Source organism: Dasypus novemcinctus, chromosome 5 (genome assembly GCF_030445035.2).
Source record: "Dasypus novemcinctus isolate mDasNov1 chromosome 5, mDasNov1.1.hap2, whole genome shotgun sequence".
Classification (NCBI taxonomy): domain Eukaryota; kingdom Metazoa; phylum Chordata; class Mammalia; order Cingulata; family Dasypodidae; genus Dasypus; species Dasypus novemcinctus.
In genome coordinates this window covers 22,545,048-22,567,461 of record NC_080677.1, presented here as the reverse complement: position 1 = coordinate 22,567,461, position 22,414 = coordinate 22,545,048, and the positions used below count along the sequence as shown (strand labels likewise).

General features: G+C 42.4%; 1 protein-coding gene and 1 pseudogene across 1 annotated transcript in view; both read right to left on the bottom strand.

Annotated features, from left to right (window-relative positions):
- Positions 1-22,414, bottom strand: part of AOAH (acyloxyacyl hydrolase) — a 216,151-nt gene that overhangs the window by 86,820 nt on the left and 106,917 nt on the right. The window contains exon 12 of the mRNA XM_058296776.2: positions 16,636-16,727. Within this exon, the coding sequence (XP_058152759.1) occupies positions 16,636-16,727 (92 nt within the window). The remainder of the gene's footprint in view (positions 1-16,635; positions 16,728-22,414) is intronic.
- LOC139438948 (small ribosomal subunit protein uS3-like) lies at positions 13,931-16,070 on the bottom strand (annotated as a pseudogene).

The following is a 22,414-nucleotide window of genomic DNA, read 5'->3' as shown; positions in this document are numbered from 1 at the left end:
AGATGGTCTCCAGGACCTGACCCCTGAGTAGTAGGTGTTGAAACACAAGCAAGGGGTAACTAGGCAGATGGAAGTGATGGTAAACACCCATGAAAAGATACTCAAGCTGGTAAAAAGGAGGTTACAAAATAGAACAACAATAAAACCTTGTTTTTAGCTTGGCAAAAATTATAGGGATGGACAATATCGTTTTGGGCAAGGATGTGGGGAAACAAGTACTCTCACACACTGTCTATTTCAGGAGTGTGAGCTGGCATAGCCCTGTTGGAGGGCAACTTGGCAGGATTATATAAAACTAAAAATGTATATATTTTGGGCCAGCAGTTCTTCTTCTAGAGATATCCTCACAAGTATTCATAAAGAGGCCCATGCAGAAGGATCATTTCTGCATTATTGGGAATGAGAATTTAACTTTAGTGCCCACCAATCAGAAAATGAAAAAACAAACAAACCCCAAAACACCACATACTATGAAATACTGCACAGCAGTGGCTAAGAATGAAAAATGCTCCAAAAGTTTTAAGGTATAAGACCAGTTTACAAAATGTTATACACAGCATTAAAGCAGGCTAGTTAGAGAATAAGGAGACGAGTCTGCGACCTGGCAGAAAAACTGCCACCATTAAACACATGGCCATGGATTCCCCACAAGATGGCAGCTGGAAGAACCTTGCAAGAACTCTCATTTGGAACAGGATTTCCTCTGGAATCAAGGAGAAACCCCGGATATTCTTCAAGGGCTTTATCATTGCGCCCTCCTGGGCAATTGGTGGTGGGGTAATTAATCAAAACAGCAAACAACTGGGATTCCTCCCCCTACATTGGCAAAGGAACAGAATAATTAATGGTTTAAAAAGCAAGCGTGACATCCAAACCATGCCCGTTCTTGCCTTTTCTCCCCTTGCCTGGATCAGCATGCAGGTAAACTGGGGATTTGTAGTCTATAAATCGGCCCTTTTCATTTCTTTTCAGCTCCTTTCCTCTTTACTTTGGATCCATAATCTGTTATTTTCCCCCATTTCTCTTCTCTCCATTCCTTAATAAATTACTGGCCTAACTAAACTAGCTTGCACTGAAAATTCACTTTTTGTAGCTTAGCCAAGAACCTAGAGAAAATCCGGCAACAGCATGATATCCCTTACAGGAAAATCTCAACAAAGTATTTACTTCTTTATGTACAAATATGCAGGTAAATACAAGGGAAGGTCTGGAAGGAATTATACAATTATACTAAACTGATTATGGAGTTTTCTTCTAGGAAAAGGAATGAAATCGTGGAATATAAAGGAAAACTCTGTTTTTTTACTTTCAATACTTTGGTTTTGTTTTGTTTTTTAACCATGAACATAAATTCCTGTTTTGAATAATTAAAAAAATGAAAAATCATAAATCAATAGGGGTCTGGGAAAGTCCCTGCAGGTGGAGGGATTTGCTGATATATGGCATGGCGGGGTCCCTTCTTTCAGGGGCCACAAGTGTTTCCTCATGTCTGCCTGGATTCCACCTCTTCTCTCCCTCTTTGGACATTGTTTTGTCTTTCATCCATCTTTTTTTTTTTTTTTTTTTTTTTTTTTTTTTTAGGTACTGGGTACCGGGGATTGAACCTGGGACCTTCTATGTGGGAAGCTGGTGCACAACCACTGAGCCACATTGGCCTCCCTGAGTTGGTGTTTTCATTTGTTTTGTTTGTTTTTTCAGGAGGCACTGGAACCAAACGAGGGACCTCCCATCTTTCATTCATTTTTTTTTTCTCTTTCAGATCATTCCTATTACCAAAAGCATGCCGTAGGAGTTCTGTTTGAAAAAAGGCTCCCTGATCTTTTATTCCATTCTAGCTATCACCCTATTTCTCTGCTACTTTCTGTAGCAAAACTCTTTAAATGAATTTTTCATGCTCAACTGCATTTATTTCATCCCCCCTGAACCGATTCTCCCCACTTAGGCTTCCATCTCCACCCCGCTGAAACCTTTCCCGTCAAAGTCTTCCCTTTATCAGCATCTTGCACATCAACTCTCTGCTCCCAGTTTGTCAGCCTTGTAGCAGCATTTGACTGATGATTATCTCTCCTTTTGAAACACTCTCTTCACTAGGTCTCCAGGACCCCAAATCCTTCTGGTTTCGTTCAACTCTGAGGACTGTTCCTTTTCAGTCTTCTCTTCCCAAACCTCTAAATGTGGGCCACATTTATTATTTTTTTTAACACTCACTCTCTAAAACAGCAGTTCTCCAACTTTTGGCCAGGGACCACTTTAAATTGTTTAAATTACTGTGGACTCCAAAGAACTTTTGTTCATGGGGGTGTGGTGGATTGAATTAAGTACCTCCGTTTGGACCTGCTCTTGGTCTTGGGTTGCATTCTGGTGGCTGTGGACCTATCGTAAAAAGATCTCTTGAAGCTGTTACTTCTCTTAAGGTGTAGTCCAGCTGAATCAGGTTGTGCTGTAATGCGGAATACTGGAATTCTTTATAAGCGGAGTGAAAGTCAGAGAAAGCGTGGGAAGAAGCCAGAAGTCAAGGGAACTCAGAGGAGAAGGGAGACAAATTGCAATGTGTATTGCCATGTGACAGAGAGCCAAGGTCCAAGGATCGTCAGCAGCCAGGCCCTGAAAGCTACAGTCTTCAAAGAGAAAGCATTGCCTTGCTGATGCTTCACTTTTGGACTTCTCACCCACAGATGGTGAGCCAATAAATTCCTGTTGTTTATGCCAACCTGTTATATTGGTATTTGTTTTAGCATATGGGAAACTAAGACGTGGATTATAGTGATACTAAAACTAAGAAATAAAAAAAAGTTATTAATTCATTTAAAACAACAATCATAAACCATCATTATGTATTAACATAAATAACATATCTTTATGGAAAATAACTGTATTTTCCAAAAATAATCGCCCCACCTTAGTGAGAAGAGTGTCATTGTTTTACATTTTTGCAAATCTCTTTAATGTCTGGCTATTAATAGATGTCAGCTGGATTCTCATTTCTGCTTCTGCATTTAGTCTGTTGTTGGTATGTTGTTTTGGTGGAAGGAGATAAAGAAATCTGGCTTTATAGGTACATGTGGTTGGAAAAAGGAGTAGCATTTTAATAGTCTTTTTAGATAACTGTACTTTTCTTTGATTCTACATCAAAACTGGACAAGTGGTAGTTTTCTTAAAGATTGAATAGGTGCAATGTGGACTCTGAGACCATATCAATGAGCTTTTTGTACTTTACATTAAAATGCATTGGTCTATATTGTACTTTGAATGGGATTTTCTTCCCCATGCATGATTTTATACATAATGCACTGACCATTTAGAAAATACAGGTTCTCTGAGGAAAGCAGATATTCCAAATGTTGATACATTTTTATTATATAACATTGAAAAATCACTTTGTTATATTACCACTGAAGTTGTCAGAAAAGTGTTAGAGTATTGGGAAACTGTCAGGTTCATGGTATAAGAATCAAATGTTCCAAATTTGAATTTTTCTTTGAAAGCTTGCATTTTATGACTAGTAACAATTGCTGTCAAATTGTTTTCTTTGAAGTGACAAGCTCATTTCATTCACTTTAGATAAAATATCTGCCATACGTACAAGTCTGAATAACCATAGTGCATCTTCAGTCATTCTTTCAACAAGACTGTTGTTCTATGAAAAAAGAGTGACTGATTCAGCTCTCAACTCACTCACACAAGTGCTTTTCTTTGAGATAGCCATAACAATTGGCAATGCAGCAAAACTGCTTTCTGCATGCTTCCCATTTCATCACATTAAATTATTAAAAAATCATATAGGTACTTAATTTAATAAAATTAGTGATTTTTACAACTTTATAGGTGAAATTTTTCAAGGAAATCCCCCCACCCCTCTTCTTAAAAAGAAAATCAGAGTGAGCAGGGGTGAATAATTCAATGACTGGTAGTATAGTTTGGTGTCAGGCTAAGGTGTCCGCAGTCTTACCCATTCTTGATTTTGCACCATTAGTACAAATGTCAGCAGAGTAAAGAAGGCAAATAATGTGTTAGTATATTATGAAAATAGTTCTACCTTGTGGACCCCCTGAAGAGCTCAGGAGCCCATAGACCACATGTGGAGGATGGCTGCTATGGCTATATCCCACTCTGGCCAACCTTACCCCATTCCCAATGACCAATTCTCTGGCTAATTATTTGTTTTGCAAGGTATAATCATAAGAAGGCTCATCATCTTCAAGTAGATCACATATAATTTGTGAATAATGGATTTAATAAGGTTATTAAGCTCATTAGTGTTTAATACTTACATATTTTTTTTTAATATGAAATTAGGTTAGCAAATCTTAGTTGACAATCCCTGCTCTCCAATTTTTTTTTTTAATGCCCCAAGTGACTTGGGTTGGAGTTGTACACTGCTTTTTAAAATCATAATCTCTCATGTAATGTTTGATGGGTGGGAGAGAACAGTTTACCTTTTTAAAAAAAAATCATTGTTTTTAAGGAAGCTTTAGATTAGATGTTACATCGAAAATATAAGGGATTCCCATATATCTCCCCTTCTCCCCCTCCTGCACTTTTCCCCATTAACAACACCCTTCATTAGTATGGTATATTTGCTACAGCTGATGAACACATACTGAAGTATTGCTACTAACCATGGTCTACAGTTTACATTGTGGTTTACACTTTGCACTGCACAATATTATAGGTTTTGACAAAATGTATAATGGCCTGTATCCGTCATTGCAATAGCATGCAGAACAATGACAATGTACCAAAAATGCCCCATGTTACACCTAGAAAACCTTTTCTTTTTTTTAAGATTTATTTATTTTATTTTATTCCCCCCCCCCGCCCAGCTGTCTGTTCTCTGTGTCTATTTGCTGCATCTTCTTTGTCTGCTTCTGTTGTCAGTGGCACGAGAATCTGTGTCTCTTTTTGTTGCGTCATCTTGTTGTGTCAGCTCTTTGTGTGTGTGGTACCATTCCTGGGCAGGCTGCACTTTCTTTCGTGCTGGGCGGCTCTCCTTATGGGGCGCCCTCCTTGCGCGTGGGACTCTCCTACGTGGGGGACACCCCTGCGTGGCAGGGCACTCCTTGCGCACATCAGCACTGTGTGTGGGCCAGCTCCACAAGGGTCAAGGAGGCCCGGGGTTTGAACCATGGACCTCCCATGTGGTAGATGGACGCCCTAACCACTGGGCCAAGTCCGCTTCCCTAGAAAACCTTTTAACACTCAGATTCTGGGACAGCTCCCATTAAAGATGTGGGTTTAGATGTCCTTGAATAGTAGTACCCCTTATAACAATGGTTTTAGCTATTTCTTTTTAAGCATCTGCTGCATCTCTGGCCCAAAATAGCCAATTTAAGGCAGAAGTGGAAGGAGTAGTGTTTACTCCAGAAAACTCCACTAGGTTTCTACCCACTTATGTTGACGTGCTGATTTCTACTTTTCTCTCTCCAGTTTGACACGGTCACTTAGGTAACTGCTTTTGGTTCTTTTGGCTTTCATGTCTAACTTTAGCTTCTTACATAATTTTGCTTTTAAATCTCTGATTACTGCCTTATTTTTCCTCCCAGTCTCCTGCTCACCCCCCTCCCAAGCTTTGAAGTACCTCTCTATCATCTAGCCTTCAGCCTGCGAAACAGCCCTGACAGGGCTGACTCCTGGTCCACTTTCAGAGGACAGGGATTCAAACAGCCATAAAAGCTCATTTTTTTTTTTTTAAGATTTATTTTTTATTTATTTCTCTCCCCTTCCCTCTCCTCCCCCCACCCCAGTTGTCGGCTCTCTCTGTTCATTCACTGCGTGTTCTTCTGTGCCCGCTTGTATTCTTGTCAGAGGCACCTGGAATCTGTGTCCCTTTTTGTTGCATCATCTTGCTGCATCAGCTCTCCTTGTGTGTGGTGCCATTCCTGGGCAGGATGTACTTTCTTCGTGCGGGGCGGCTCTCCTCACAGGGCTCACTTCCTTGTGTGTGGGGCTTCCCTACATGGGGGATACCCCTGTGTGGCATGGCACTCCTTGCGTGCATCAGCACTGCGCGTGGGCCAACTCATGGCATGGGTCAGGAGGCCCGGGGTTTGAACCTTGGACCTCCCATGTGGTAGGCGGATGCCCTACTCATTGGGCCAAATCTGCTTCCCAAGTGCTCAGTTAAGATGAGGTAGGGTTCAAGTGGTTATTTTTGCTAAGGATTTGGGGATCATTCATCATTCTGGGGTTTGTACTGGAGGAATGAGTATATAATGAGTACATAAAAAGGAGTACCATTTTTATTCACTAGCTGGTCAAGCACCCAGTGGCACACAGCGCAGGGCTTTATGGCATAGTAACCCTGCCCACTGGCAAAAGGCGGTTCTGAAAGAATGTTTGGTGAGGGAGGGGCAGGAGCTTCTCTTCCCCAATGGTTTCTTCCAAGGTTTCTAATTCAGATAGAATCATAAAATTGGGTAAGGACTTTATCATCATGCAGCACTATAACCAGTAAACATGAAATTAGAGAATTTCCTCCTGTCAGCCTTCATGTTACTCAAATGTGGCCAGGCTCGAAGCCAAACTCAGCATGTAAATGCAATGCCTTCCCTCCAGCGTGGGACATGACACCCGGGGATGAGCCTCCCTGGCAACGAGGGACCACTATCAAATACCAACTGATGATGCAACTGGAAAAGGATCTTATATAGAAGGTTCAATGCGGATCAGCAGAATATCCATGTCTACATAAAACAACATGACTTTAAAATGCTGTTTGACCTAAAGTAAGGGGGAAATGGAAAGGAGAAATGAGTTTATATGGCTACGAGTTTCTAAAAAAGAGTCTGGAGGCTGGCAGAAGGATTGCCCTCATGCACAACTGAGCAGAGTCAGAGAGACAGATAAAGCAGATACAACCCCCAGATATTGGTTCCTATGAAGGCTAAAGAGACCCATGAGAGTTATGGTCATGGCCGATGGGGTTTACTACCAGGGCAGATGGCCCCTCTCTGGAAATGGTGTTTATGTGTGATGAATCTGGACTCAGATGGGATCTCCCTTCATAAGACTTTCATACTAATCTGCTGGAGGTGCAGTTAACGTTGGGGTTTAAGATATAGTTAGGGGATTTGAATCTCTGGACTGATAATGTGATAGCCAGGTCCTGAGCCTCAACAGACTCCAGCACCTACAATCTGATTTATTGGACTTACCACACTCAGCTAAGATGGAGTTGAAGAAGGACAATCACCACACCATGGAGCCTAGAGTGATTACAACTGAAAATGGGAGGATGGCAGCCAGCATCCATGTGGAATCTGAGCCTCCTCTTGACATAGAGGTGCAATGGACACAACCAATCCAATGTCCACATAGAAGAGGTGGCATTGGATTGGGAAAAGTGGACATGGTGGACGACGGGTATGGGGAAGGGCAGGAAGAGATGAGAGGTGGGGGCGTATTTGGGACGTGGAGCTGCCCTGGATGGCACCTCGGGGGTGATCACCGGACATCGTGGATCCTCACAGGGCCCACTGGATGGAATGGAGGAGAGTATGGGCCATGATGTGGACCATTGTATATGAGGTGCAGAGGTGCCCAAAGATGTACTTACCAAATCCAATGGATGTGTCATGATGATGGGAACGAGTGTTGTTGGGGGGGGAGAGGGGGGGTGGGGGGGTGGGGTTGAATGGGACCTCACATATATATTTTTAATGTAATATTATTACAAAGTCAATAAAAATAAATAAATTAAAAAAAAAAAAAAGAAATTAGAGAAAACTTCAGAGATCACCTGTTTCAACTCTATTAAAAAAAATGAAGTCCAGGGATGCTATATTTTCCATACAGGACCACATAGAATTAGAACTCCTTTAACTCTCAATACAGTCCTCTTCCACTATACCACCACTGACTCACTGGGTTCAGAAATGTGAGATATTGCTTTTGTTTTTATTTATTTTTAGGAGGTGCCAGGATTGAACCCAGGACCTCATACATGGGAAGCAGGACCTCAACCATTTGAGCTGTATCTGCTCCCCAGATGTTACTTTTATTTATTTATTTATTTATCTTTTTTTTTTATTATCTTTTAAATGTTACATTAAAAAAATATGAGGTCCCCATATACCCCCTACCCCCTCTACCCAACTCCTACCACATCAACAACCTTTTCCATCATTGTGGCGCATTCACTGCACCTGGTGAATACATTTGGGAGCACTACTGTTCCACATGGACAGTGTTCTACATTGTAGTCTACACTCTCCCCCAGTCCACCCAGTGGGCCATGGCAGGATACACAATGTCCAGCATCTGTCCCTGCAGCAACACCCAGGACAACTCCAAATCCTGAAAATACACCCACATCATACCTCTTCTTCCCTCTCCCTACCATCAGCAGCCACTGTGGCCACTTTCTCCACATCAATATTACAATTTCTTCCCTTACTAATCACAACATGTCCCCACCAGAACACCAGTAAGTCCACTATAATCCATACTCTATTCGTCCATCCTGTGGACCCTGGGATGGTTATGTCCAGTCCCCCTCTACATTAAGAAGGGGCTTAGATTCCACATGGATGATGGATGCAATTCTCCTGCTTGTAGTTGTAGGCACTCTTGGCTCCCTGGTGTGGTGGTTGATCTTCACCTCCCTGTCAGCTGGCCAGGGTAAGTCCAAAAAACCAGAGGGTAGGAGTTGCAAGTCTGCTGAGGCCAAGGGCCTGGTCATCACATGGACAGTCCAGAGATTCAGGTCTCCTGAGTATACACCAACCCAAACGCCAACCACAGGACCGGTAAAAATAACAGAAGAGGTATGTGTAGAAAAGTCATATCTGAGTCCAACGCCATCACACTCAGGAACACAAACTCCAAAGTAGGGCCAATTGACGTGGCCCTGAACTCCAGAGTCATCTGCCTTGACCATAGAAACTGTGGGTCTCCGTAGCCCTCAGGAGAACCAGTACCTGAGTTTCCCAGGTATTACTTTTAAAGTGAAGTCCTTCCTTCCTGAAGTTTTGGTACTTTTCCCATCCTTCTACATGTGTACAGGACTTTAGCCTCTTTTACATAAATAGAATTTTCCTGTTACATTAATTGCTTTTGGAGGTGATCTGAAGACAAAGTGCTATTTTTTTTTTTTTTTTTTTAACATTTGTGGCATTTAGATACTTTATTTTTTTTATTTTTTTTTATTTTTTTATTTTTTTATTTTTTATTGACTTTGTAATAATATTACATTAAAAATATATATGTGAGGTCCCATTCAACCCCAGCCCCCCACCCCCCCTCTCCCGCCCCCCAACAACACTCGTTCCCATCATCATGACACATCCACTGGACTTGGTAAGTATATCTCTGGGCACCTCTGCACCTCATATACATTGGTTCACATCATGGCCCATACTCTCCTCTATTCCATCATGTAGGCCCTGTGAGGATTTACAATGTCCGGTGATTACCTCTGAAGCACCATCCAGGGCAGCTCCATGTCCCGAAGACGCCTCCACCTCTCATCTCTTCCTGCCTTTCCCCATACCCTTTGTCCATTATGTCCACTTTTCCCAATCCAATGCCACCTCTTCTATGTGCAAAGTGCTATTTTTGATCTCTTTAAAAATACTTTTTTCTTCTCAATTACAGCTATCGTTCTCCTCCCTAACTTAGGCTCCCAATCCCCAAATTACCATTTTCATGGAGATTTTTTTCTGCTTTTGACTACTCAATTCCTTTGTGAATCACACTGGTGCCTGGAAATAAAACAACAGATGGTTTTTAAGGTATATCACTATTTAAAGGATTTTCTGAAGTCTAACAGTCAGAAGAACAGATTTTGTTAATATTGTCTTAGTTGAAGGAACTAAAGATTTACAGAATCAAAGGATTATGTTTGTCATTTAATGCATGTGCATAATTTCAATTTGAGTCATATTCATGTTTCCAAAAAGGAGATAATAAACTTTGAAGAGGGCAAAGAGTATAATGGAAGAAAGAAGGGCAAGGAACCATGTTTTCTCCCAAACTGCATCTAAAGGTACATATTCCACAGGACCTTGTTAATACCTGTGTTAGACTGAATCATATACCCCAACAAAAGATGTGTTCTTAATCTTAACCTGTGTTCCTGTGGGTGTCAACCAATTTGTAACCAGGACCCTTTGAAGAGGTATCATCCTCACAGAGTTAAGGTGTGGACTCATTTGTGAAGAGGCTCCTCTAAGATCTTACTTCGGTGTGGCCAAATTGAATCAGGGTGGGTCTCTATTCATATTAAAGGAGGCCTTATAAAGAGAGGAAATTCGGAAGAGCCCAAGGAGGTAGAGCCAGAAGTCAGAGAAAGCACAAGGGGAGAGCAAGGATATTGCCATATGATGGAAGATGCCCATCACTGGAGTGCTACCAGCTCCTAGAGAAAGCATGGCCTTGTTGACATCTTGATCTTGGACTGCTAGCCTTCAAAACCATGAGACAAGAAATACTTGTTGTTTAAGCCAAGATAGTGTGCGGCATTTGTCACAGTGGCTCTGCAAACTAAAACAATACCTGTAGCATAAAGTTGATCACAGAGAGAAAGAAGCACATTCTGGAGATCCAGCTAAATAGAGAAATTAATAAATTCTGTCCCATGTTGATAAGCATTTGGATCCAAAGGGACATTTCCTCAAAATCCCTATGGCAGAAGCCCCATATCTCTTACCAGTGTATTCTCTAGGTCATTATTCTTTTTGTTCTCCTGATTCTGCAAGGAAAGGATCTCCAGCATATGTGCATCTCTCTTTTATATTTTTTATGCACTTTATAGCTTTTTGTTCTTTTACTAAAGAGGTTGGCCTAGCATAGCATCTCTGCAGGTATAATTCACATGTGGGTACATGAGACAGCAGTAACTATTGCTCTGTTGAATGGTGATACATATTTCTCCTCATTGGGGGGAATCCATTGCATCTCATATAGCAAACAGAGAATTTTTTTCCTTTTCTATGAAAAAGAGGTGAATATATTTCTCTCTATTATAGCTACATGATGGGAAACCACAGGCACAGCACACGGAAATAGTTGACGAAAAGCATTCTGAGCGAGATGAGTAGATGGCTTCCCACAAACATGCTGAGGGAAAGCCACTTCAGGGAAGGTAAGCAACTAGCTGTTCCGTGAACCTCCTTAGAAAAACAATAGATAAGGAGAGTACTTAGAGGCAGCACTGAGCAAAGACCTGACTAAGCAAAGACCAAATGTTCCTTATAAAGGGAAATACAGAGGAAGCTGATGTGGCTCAAGTGATTGAGTTCTCACCTACCACATGGGAGGGCCCGGGTTCAGTTCCTAGTGCCTCCTCAAGATGAGCAGTACAGTGACCTGATGTAACAAGAGACACAAGGAGGAAAACACAATGAAAGACACAACAAAGCAGGGAGCAGAGGTGGCTCAAGAGATTAGGCACCTCCCTCCCACATGGGAGGTCCTGGATTCAGTTCCCAGTGCCTCCTAAAAAGAAAAAAAAGAAGACGAGCACATAATAAACAGACACAGCAAGTGCAAAACAATGAGGGGAGTGGGGAGAAATAAATAAATAAAACAAATCTTTGAAAAAAGGGGACTACAGACCCTAAATTGGCATAGAAGAGCTCCAAAATGAGAGGACTTTCACATAAGCCACTTCTACATGGCCACTCCTTTGTGAGATGGTGTCAGAATCTCAGCAGAGCCCTTATACAAGTTACAAACCATTGTCTGAAGACTTCCAACTTTTCCTGTGCCTTTAACCCCACTGCCATCCTTCTAAGGAAGATCCTGCTTGCCTGCCAGGCTCTGATCTGGATAATGGGTGGAAGCTGCTGCAGGATTGGTGGGCTAGTAGGATTTCACATTGAAAAGGGAGTAAACCCTGAGACTAAGGACAGAAAGGAAGAGGGAGACTAGTTCCCCCATTACCTCCCCTCCCCAACAAAAACAAAAAATGACTGAACAGAGCCAGCTTGAGAGCAGGAGTTAAATTTGGGTAGAGTTTGGGAAAATTTAGATGTCGGGGAGGCAAGAAACCTACTGGTGTGAACTGGAAATAGAAAGGGATGGGGAAACAAATTTTGACCAGTTTTGCTTTACATGGCAAATGGATTCTTCTCCTTAGCGTTCTCTGGGTAATTCCAGAAAAGATTTAAGCTGCTTGACAATTACTTTACAGCATCAGACTGGTATTTTCTTTTATGGCAACTTCATGAGGCTTCAGGTCAAAAGGTGGCTGAGTATCACAGGGTTCATATGTTAATTTAAGCTTCCATTAAGAGTAGATGGAATAAAGTGTGTCCATTTCGGAATTCTCAATTAATTCTTTTTGTTATTGTCAAAAACTGTAATTTCGAGAAACTTCCAGGTATTTTAATAGATCGCTGGTTTGGGTGGAAGACACAAATATTATTTTCTTAATTCTGTGGGGAGATAACCAAGACCCTTCCAGGAAGCTGCTTTAACTGTGCTTCTCTCAGGGTGTCTTCCAGGGAACAAAGACAACCGAAGTCGTAGATGGGAAAGGTGGGCTCAGGGGACCCCAGACTGCTAAGAGTATTGGGACCCTAGGAAGGGATAACACGCATGTCACCAAGATCTGAAACAATGTATGCCAAGGCTCCACATGGGGTGGGAATCTTTGCTTTATAGTCATTTCTCCAGCCCCACAGCTATGCTGTCAAACAAAGGGACAATGGCATGAAGGAGCCATGTCTCTGCACATGGAAGAAAACCAGACATCAAAGCTGGGGGTTGTAGGCTAGGAAAGCCCTTGTCCATTAAATCCCTCTCCTTCATGTGTATGACATGAGGTGCATGACGGCAGATTTGGGTTTGTATTCTCCAACCACTTCTTTTTAGGTATATGACATCAGTTAAGATTCTTAATCTGCCTACTTGACCCTTAGATTCCTCAACTACGAAATTCCGAAATTAGTACCATCTACTTTACAAAGTGATTAACTGAGATAATCTCTAAATAACACTCAGTACAGCTCTCTGCATATAGTGAATGTCCCTCAAGTACTTATGCTCACTGTTCCCGTAATTGTTAATATTAAAAAAAAAATCACCAGCTTATTTTCTACATGCAATACATATTTCCTTATTTATCAGGAAAAATCATCTTAAAAATCTTACTTGTACACCATTGTTCATAGCATTATTCACAATACCAATATGGTAGGAATAACCCAAGCATCCACCAACACACGAATGGACGAAAACATGACATGTACATACAATGGAACATTATTCAGCTGTAAAAAGGATTGGGGTTCTGGTATATGCTACAACATGGATGGAACCTCAAAGACCTCAGGCTGCCAGACATAAATGGACAAATAACCATGGTTCTACTTATATGAAATATCTAGAACAGGCAAATCCATAGACAGAAAGTTGATTAGAGGCTGCCAGGGGCCAGGGAGAGGGTGGAGTTATTGCTCAGGTAATTTGGGATGATGGAAAAATTTTAGGTAACAGCAGCATAACTTTGTGAGTGTAATTAGTATCACTCAAGTATACACTTAAAAATGGTTAATTTTGGGGGTATTTTGTGCTGTTACCACAGTAAAAATAATTTAAAAAACAGATATCCCGTTTCTGATCCTGAGCTACAGATCAGTCCAAGGAGCTGCCTGCTAGCAACCAGACTCCACTGTCACCAGATTTACTGCCCCAGTTATTTCTCTGATTGGCCCTGCTCAGGTCTTCCTGTTCTGGCCCCTGCCACTACCACACAAGCATGATTAATCCAAGAGGGCTTTAGAGAAAGCACAGAAACACCCTGAGCCAGGAGACTCTAGCACCAATCAAGTGAAGACAAGCATCAATGCTCCCCTGGGCCAACAAGACCCTCAGACTGAACACTGGACATGCAGACATGTCAGCCATGTGCCTTTTAAAGAAGTTTTACTAAAGGTCTTTCTAGAGCAACATCCAGGCTCCAGATCCAGCTGCCAAGGAAACCCTTTTATGCAGTAGGACTGATTGGGCATGGCAGGCACTCTGCCTTCCCACCCTTCTGCTCCGAGATGGGACTGGGGGGCAAGATCTCATCTTTAGGTCCCATGATGCTCACATGGTCAGGCAGGAGCTTCTTAGGTCCCATCTTACCACTTAGGTCCCAGGACAGCATGATCCTCCCTTTGATGCCCCACACAGCCTGTCCAAGCAGTACATGGCGCATGGCGGTATCGATAGTAAACAGGGTCCCCACTGTGGAACATTAGGCCGTGCACAAGCTTCATAGATTTAGCCTTCTGTCCCTGGCTTTTTCTGGACACCACAACCTTGCAACCCTTGGCTCCACTCGCCATGATGAACCACAGCACACCACAGCAGGTCCTCCTGGGACTTCGTAAGGCAAAGGCTCTGTCTAGGCATGGCACATAGACCACTGATGGCCACCTTTTCAGCATGAAGCTCTACACTGCCCTTAGGGAAGCCAAACCTCTTCTGAACTACAGCAGTCAACTCCAGGCTCCGCCAGCCTTTCTCACCAAGAACATTTTGCTTCCTGATGACCAGAATAATGATTTCTGTCCTGGTATTTGAAACTCGAACCTTGGCTCCAGAGCAGCCATCTTCATCTAGTCCCAAGTGGCAGCTGTGAAGATGTCACCAATGACAAACTTCTTCTTGGAAATTTGCACCTGCCAACTTGCTGATGTGCAGCCAAAAGGCAAGGCAAGGCTATTTTTGCACTAATTGTAAGGACTTGCTTATTTTAAAAGATTAAACTTGAAAATCTATAGGTAAACATGAAAACACATTCCTTCTGCTTTCCCTGTATTTGTAGATGATTCCTGCATTAATATCAATGTTTTCTTGAAGGCTGGTTCTCTCTCCTTTCTTTCCCAGCTTCTTCCCTACCTCTTATATCACTGCAATCTCCTATATCCTTTCAAGTTTGGGCCCTGAATTAGTCAGCCAAAGGGATGCTGATGCAAAGCACCAGAAATCTGTTGGCTTCTATCAAGGTATTTATTTGGGGTAAAGGCTTACAGTTACAAGGCCCCAAAAGAGTTCACTCAAGGTTGCTTTCCCACCAAAGTCAGTTGCCACATGTTGAAGCAAGATGGCAGGTGATCTCTGTGAGGCTTCAGCCTTCCTCTCTCTCAGCTACAGGCTGGCATATGGTTTGTTTCTTCCTGTCATCTCTTGCCGAGGCTCTAGGATCAAAGTTCTCTCCTCTGCCATGTCTGTGGAGCTCGCTCTCTTCCTGTGTATCTTCTTCTGTGAGTGTCCGTTTATATCAGCCCACCAAGGGGGGGAGGGCTCAACCCTGAGTCACACCCTACTGACATGGTTGAATCAAAGCTCTGATCTTAACAGGTAATTTAATCAAGACATGCCAGCTGAATCTAATGGATTCAAAGGGGATCACACCAAGAGAAACAGACCAGTTTTCAAACATAACCCTTCTTTTTTGGAATTCATAACTAATATCAAACTGCTACAGGCTCCTTGCCTAACACCCCAAAAGGAGAAGGCTGCTGATCATTTCCATGAACTCTGCCCACTGAACCACAGCTCTGTGTTGAAACCTGTCTTTTGGTACGTCTATCCCTTTTTTTCCCCTCCCTAACCTGTGTTACCATTATTTGTGCACTTGTCGCATCTCTCTTCTTGATTGTAATCAACTTTAGAGACAGGACAGGCAGGACTTATTTACCTTTAAAATATCTGTTGCATCTAGCTTGATGCCTGAGTAGGAGATATTTTAAAAATGAATGATTAAACATAATAATCATAAATTATTCAGATATGAAATATCCTCTGATAAATAAAAAAGTGGGATACTGAAACTATAACCAGCTGTCCCTTGGGCATCTGTGCTCCTCACTGCTTTGGGTAAACCAGGCCCTACCCACACTTGCCCACCCCACGATGCCCATGGCTTAGCTCATCATCTTTCTGGCATTGCTGACCTAGGCAGGGCTTTCTGGTTGGTTCTGCCCTGCTTTCACACCTAAAAGTGTAGCTCTAATTGTTCTTTTTTACACAGGGACACCATTCATCTACCATTTTCCTTATGCTTATTAAAGTTTTATAAATATATGGGGATGCTGGAAGAGAAAGTACCTCTCATTCCTGCAGCCTTCCACCATGTTGGTACCACTGCAAAGCCTCACCTGCCTCCCAGGTGGCCCTGCCAGGTGCGGGTCCTGAGAAGCAGAGCCCAGGCCCCGAGGCAACACCCACTCACAGAGCAAAGCGGGTTTGTGCCTCACTCAGACTCATCGTGCACCATCTCTACCTACCAAGTCCCGTCTTTAAAGCCAGTTGATTCCAGAACCTTGAGACTTTCAGATTACTTTCAGCCATTACCTTAATAAGTGTTAATTTCTAAGAGTAAGTAATCAAGTTAAACTCCTTTGTCTCTTGAATCAGAAACATTCGGGTGATGTGTTTGTGTACTTGCCATCAGAGGGGAACTCTAGAGCCCCTGCAGGAGGAATATTTCCTCCCTGCCAGCACTGATAAAATTCATTTCAATTACAATCCATTGTATGGTGGACTCAATGTCAGTGGTTCATTTTGTTCTATGTCACCCATGTTCTAGAAGAAAGCAATTCCCAAGAAATCTCACTTAAACACCTCGGAAAGAAATCTTATCTCGTGTTCTTTCCTTACACAGATATATTGAAATGTTGGTGGTGTGGAAACACATACCCACTAGAGGAGTCCAGAAATCCAGTAGTGCCAGAGAGCTGGGGCCAGTCGAGTTCATCGGTAAGAGCTGTTGGAAAACTGACGAAAGCGTTCTAGAGAAAAAATAAAGTAAGTATCAAAAGTGGCCGTCTGTTTTCTCCAGGTATTAACATTATCCATTGCCTGGGCATCGTCTGCCCCTCCTCACTCTCCCTCCCCGTCCCCCTCTCCCTCGCCCTCTCTCAAATGGCCTTTGGCATTTCTTCACTTTAACCGTCACCAGAGACTGCACGATCGTCAGCCCCGCTCCTGAGCTGCCTTCCATTCAGCTCGTGGGGAAGATAGGGAGCACGTGGCCCCTCGTGCATTTGAGAGAGAGGCTTCAGTGGACGTGTAAACTTTCCAGTCTTTAAAATTCTGAGATTGTTTCCATTTTTTACGTTAGATAATTGGAAAGTCAATAGCCTGAAAAGTACCCCAGCCCCCAGCAAAAATGCCGTTTGCGTTTAAACTAGGCTCTCTGCCCGTAAGGCAGTGTCTCCTGACTTCCGTGGGGGTGTCAGCCACCTTCAAGTATCGAAATGTGGCCCTTTCCTCACGAAGAGGCACAGGCACTCCATGTAGCCCTCGATTTCAGGAGGCTCCACAGAGCCCCTGGAGCCCCTCCACGGACCCTTATTCAAGAGCCCTGACGTGGAGTGTTGACAAAAACAGGACTCATCTGTATCACATTTCTGTGGCTTGTGAAAAATCACAGAAGGAAAATGTCAGCTATGTCCCTTATTGTTCCTCTTATAAATGACCTCTGGTCCAAACCCCTTCTGTGGTCTAATTTCTAGAAAATGCTTCTTTAGACTGATGTGTTTGGAATAGGGTAGTCAGAGATAGCAAATAAAAATACAGGATGCCCAGGTAAGTCGAATTTCATGTAAACAAGGAAAAAATTTTAGTAAAAGTATGTTCCAAGCAATGTTTGGGATATACTTTTACTAAAAATTACTGGGATTCAGATTTAACTGGGTGTCCTGTATTTCATCTGGGAATCCTAGTTTGGATAAAAATTCCAGAATCCAGTGTTCCCTTTTGGCCTTGGATGACAGTAAACTTAATGACAAACTCAATGCCTGCTTGCAGGAAGCAGCAGCTTCTTTCTGCATTCTCAACATTGAAAATCTGTGTCCTCTTTGAACATGAAAACATCAAGTCCTCCTTTAATGTTATTTTAAAAATTTAAGTAAATTAAAGATAATGTCTAAAGACAAGCCACATCAAACTAATTAGTCTTGAATCCAATTTTCCAGATGCCATATGCCCTGCCTACTGCTCTCCTCCTCACGCAGCAATGATATTCTCTCCTAAGGAGAATCTGAATCTGAAGTCTGTGAGAGAAAAAAAAAAAAGCCAAGCTTCCACCATCATTAACCACTTGAAAAGGTATCTTATTGTCCTTTCTGAATACAGAAGTATACATATTTGTAATAAAAATTCAAGCATCATCGTAATTTATGACATAGAAATGAAAGTTTCTCATCTTTCCCGGAGATAACTACTGTCAAGTTTGTTTTGTATTTATATTCCATGTATATAAATAATGGAACAAATCAACATTCTTTAAACTTGGCAAAACTCAAGTAACCTCCTTCAAGTAATCAGAGTGACAGAGAATGAGTACTCAAAATAAGTAAATAAAAATGCATATTTCTCAATTGTGGCTAAATTGGACAATTTGTAGTTCTTATTTGGGCGGGCAAGATATGAACCCCTCTATTATGTGGATTTGCTTCTCAAAGTAAGTCATATAAAAATCAAATATGTTCACACACAACAGCCATCCCATCATGACTTGTACTCAATGGCTCTCTGAGCTTGCCTTGTCCCCTTTTCCTCAATTGCCTCTTTATTCCACATCGCCATCTTGATCGCCATCTTAATTCTTCTCTCACGTGTGATTTCCAGCACAGTGGGGACGGGAAGTGGGAGGGGGGTGATTGGGAAGGATGGCTTCCTGGAATGTACCTGTATTGATTAGGATTTCCCCCTTCAAAGAAGCAAAAACATACTCATGGAAAGGAGTTTTCAGTAAGTACACACTGGGAATTAAGCAAGACTGAGAAGCATCTCAACAGCTCCCTCCTGAGATATGCTGGAGACCTGGAAAGTGTTGGAGGACCATGCCTTCTGGGGCTAGTACCTTGTCACCTTAATTGAGGGCACCTACTATTTTCTCCTCTAAAACTCCAGCATTGCTATGACTCAGCTGCTCTCTGTTTCAGTTTCTGTTGCTTCTGCTACCATAAAGAAAACCTTTTCTCTTATTTTTTTCCCTACATCTTCCTGCTTATAATATGTGTTTGCTATATCATTTGAGAATATTCAATTCTGCTAGAGAAAATAAGAAAGACAAAAATAATGGATGGAACTCATGAGATGTGTTAAGCATAGATAGTAAGTAAGCAAGGACCTTGTAGGCAGAATTTATGAGATGTGCTAAGTTAGTAACCTGTAAAACAAGAATAAATGAAATATATGGTAAAATGGATGGACCAAACATGAGTTATGCTTAAAGAAAGAAAGGGATGGAAAGACCAAGTCATAAGGTACGGGTCATGCTGACAGTCATGTCGTCCCTAAATTGGCCACCCATTGTTGAGACCCATTATTAAGCATGTGCTTTTCCCCAGAAACACGGCTAAAACCTGAGCTGCTCAGCAGACTAACCAGTGAGTGTCAGGTGTTTTTGCTCCTACATCTTTCTGAGAGCAGGTATGTGTTGATTTCTGGCCCTTTCTGTCTGCTCAGCTCCACTGTTCAACCTCAGCTCTGGTCCTGGTGACCACCAGTGGGGAAGGTCGAGGAGGCAGAACACGAGGCGTGTCATAGGAACATTGTGTAGCCAGGATGGTGTGGTCTTTCCACCCCACATTTTTATCTGTGCTTCTTGCCATGTGTTTTATAGTCACTTCAAAATAATTGTGTAACTTGAGCATCTTAATTTGGCGTGGAAGCCCTTTTGCTCAGTGAACTCTAGAATGGTCTCCCTGGTGTACTTGGAGGCTACCATTTTTTCAAAGTCATTTCCCACAGGGTATTGCTTCTGCTCACTCAGGTGTCTGTTCCTTTTCTCTGGACGTCTCACATTCAGACTCCCCAAGAGAGGACTTGATTGCTTTAGACAATCACTCTTTCATAGAGAGAAATGTTCTAGGAGGTAGAACTTTGCTCAAGGCTCCCTTGTGGGCTGGGGGCCATCCTGTGGATGGTGAAACTTGGGTCAGGTGTCCATCCCTGCCAAGCAGCTAAGAGTAAGGAGGTTCAGTAGACATAGCAGGCTTGGTAAACCTTCCCAATATAACTGGCAAGGTCCTTGCATGGCCTGTCCTGTACAGTGTCCTGTGTATGACACAGTGTGATACCTTCTTTAGACGTGATACCCACCCCATTACCTTATTCTCAGTCATCTGCACATTGATGGCTCTAATCTTGGGAAACTGGGGAGGGAGTGAGGCTTCTGATTCTGGATGGCCCTGCTCTCCAGTCAAATGAAGGAGTTTGACAAGGACCCTCCTGTCATAAGGAGGCACATCTGTTTCCCTCCGGAGCCAGGCATAATGATGGAGGGAATGGCGGTTCTGGAATGCGCCAACAAAGTAGGAAAAAGCTTTGCTCTAGGAATCAGAAGATCTGATTTCTATCTGGTTCTATAAAATCCATTATTTGGATACAACACAATTGGAAATAGCCCCATTGCCAATAAGGGGTAGGTGATTAAGTTCTTACTTCCTTAGGTTGGGGGCTGGCAGTGGGCCAGGTGGGGAAATGGAAAATGATCCTGTCTTAGAAAGTGGGATCCCTTGCCCTAGCCTTCATCCAGTTCAGTCTCTCTGGATCCCAGAAATTGCAGAAATGGGCCTCAACTAACCATGGATTCTTGGAATCCTTGCTGCTATTCAGGAAGTCCCAAACAGCCCTGGTATTATTCCCACCAGGATCTCAGCTGCTGTGGACAGTGGCTGGTGCTGAATTGCTGCTGGGACTAGAGTGGGGCTGTGCTTCCCTGGTTGATTTTTTTGGGGCTTCGCTTACGGTATTCTGGTGAGATTTTACTGTCACTAGCTGTGTGAAATCAGGGAAGATATACCTTTAGTGGTGCCTCAGTTTCAGGATCTCTGATGGCTATGGGAATATTACCCTATTTACTTCAACAGGACAGTTGGGAGGCTCAGGAGACAGAGTGAGAGCACCAGGCTGATGGCTCTACCCTACGGAAAGCATCATGTTTAGGATAAATCACCTGTGTGTCCCTTTTCAAATGGATAGCCCCAGGTTTAAGGGGGATGAAGTTTATTGCCAGACAATTGAAAAGATTTGAGTAGACCAATGAAAGCCTCAACATATTTTTTCTTCCTTAGTAAATTTGGTAGATAAAAATGAATAGTAACTACCATTAATAGGAAATGTTTTATAGACCCTAGCAAAAAGAGAATGTTTAAGTCATATCACATTAAACACTAAAAGCCTTGTTCACGCAGCATTATATGCACAATATTTCAGGCATTTAAGGCAGGAAGAATGCAAATTAAGATTTCCCTCATCAACCCCTGCTTATTCCTCTTGAGCATTTAGGTTCTCAGGAAACTCATCTTAATGTTCCCTAAATGTACATGTGTAGAAAGACTTGATTTTTATTAAGAAAAAATTTTCCCAATTTTTGAAGAGTGTAAGCAACTCAGTAAATTTTAGGTCAACTACCTGCATTACTTCAAATTACCTCTTTACTTTCATCAATGACATAAGTGTGTTTTATGTCATAATTGGTAGGTATATGCTGTTTTGGGGTAATATTTTCACTTAAGATTACTTTGTATGTGTGTTTCTACCTGGTTCTCATTCTTAATGGGTATTTAGTAAACACAACAATTTGGATTTGGGGATGTTTTAACTCTAACTTCAGGAGGCAACTGACATTTGGATTTCTGAAGGCTTTGTTAAATGAGAGAGAGTATGGCATCAATCAGACCTTCGTTTGCTTCTGCATGTCTGCCAATGTCAAAGGCAATATCCTTGGTGCCTTTATTTCATCATTGACATTGAGGCTCTCCCCAGCCAGCAGCATGGGACAATTTGCCCAGAATATTCCCTTTTCTAATACTCTCAACTGGGTTCGACCTAAATTGATTACAGTATTTTCAAATATTCCTGGAGGAATCTGCAGCTAACTGCTGTTGGGGAAACATGAAACATGCGATCATTAGTTAAATAAGCCTTTTCTTTTTTTCCCAGGTACTAAACTTTCCAAGCGGGCAGGGGTGATTGTTGTTGGACCAAAAGAAGGAGATGACAAAATGAGCGTGTCAAGGCTTGGGTGCAGGGACAGCGGCTGTACACTTATTTGGCCTTGGGACGGTGGGCCTCCTTGGCCTGTGACCAGGGTCTGCTGCCTGTCTTGCCACCTACCGGGCTGCACCTGCCTGCGGAGTGCCACCTGCCTCCCCACCTTTCTGCCTCTTACAGAAACTCTAAATTACAAACCATTCAAGACCCTCCTTGACCCTCACACAACTTTTCCCACTCTAGTCCCATGCCTTTAGGCCTTGCTCACTGAACAAATCCTGCAAACAGATGTAAACCCATTTAAGAGGTCTGCATGTGCTGTCTTTCCAAGGTGACTTCTACATTTTAAGCCAGAATGGGCCACTGAGAGAGGAAGCTTGTCCAAATTATTTAACTCAATGACAGAGCTCTGTGAAGCAGGGATTATCTGTCTCCCCAGCTTCCTCTTCCACAAACACTTTCTGAGCAA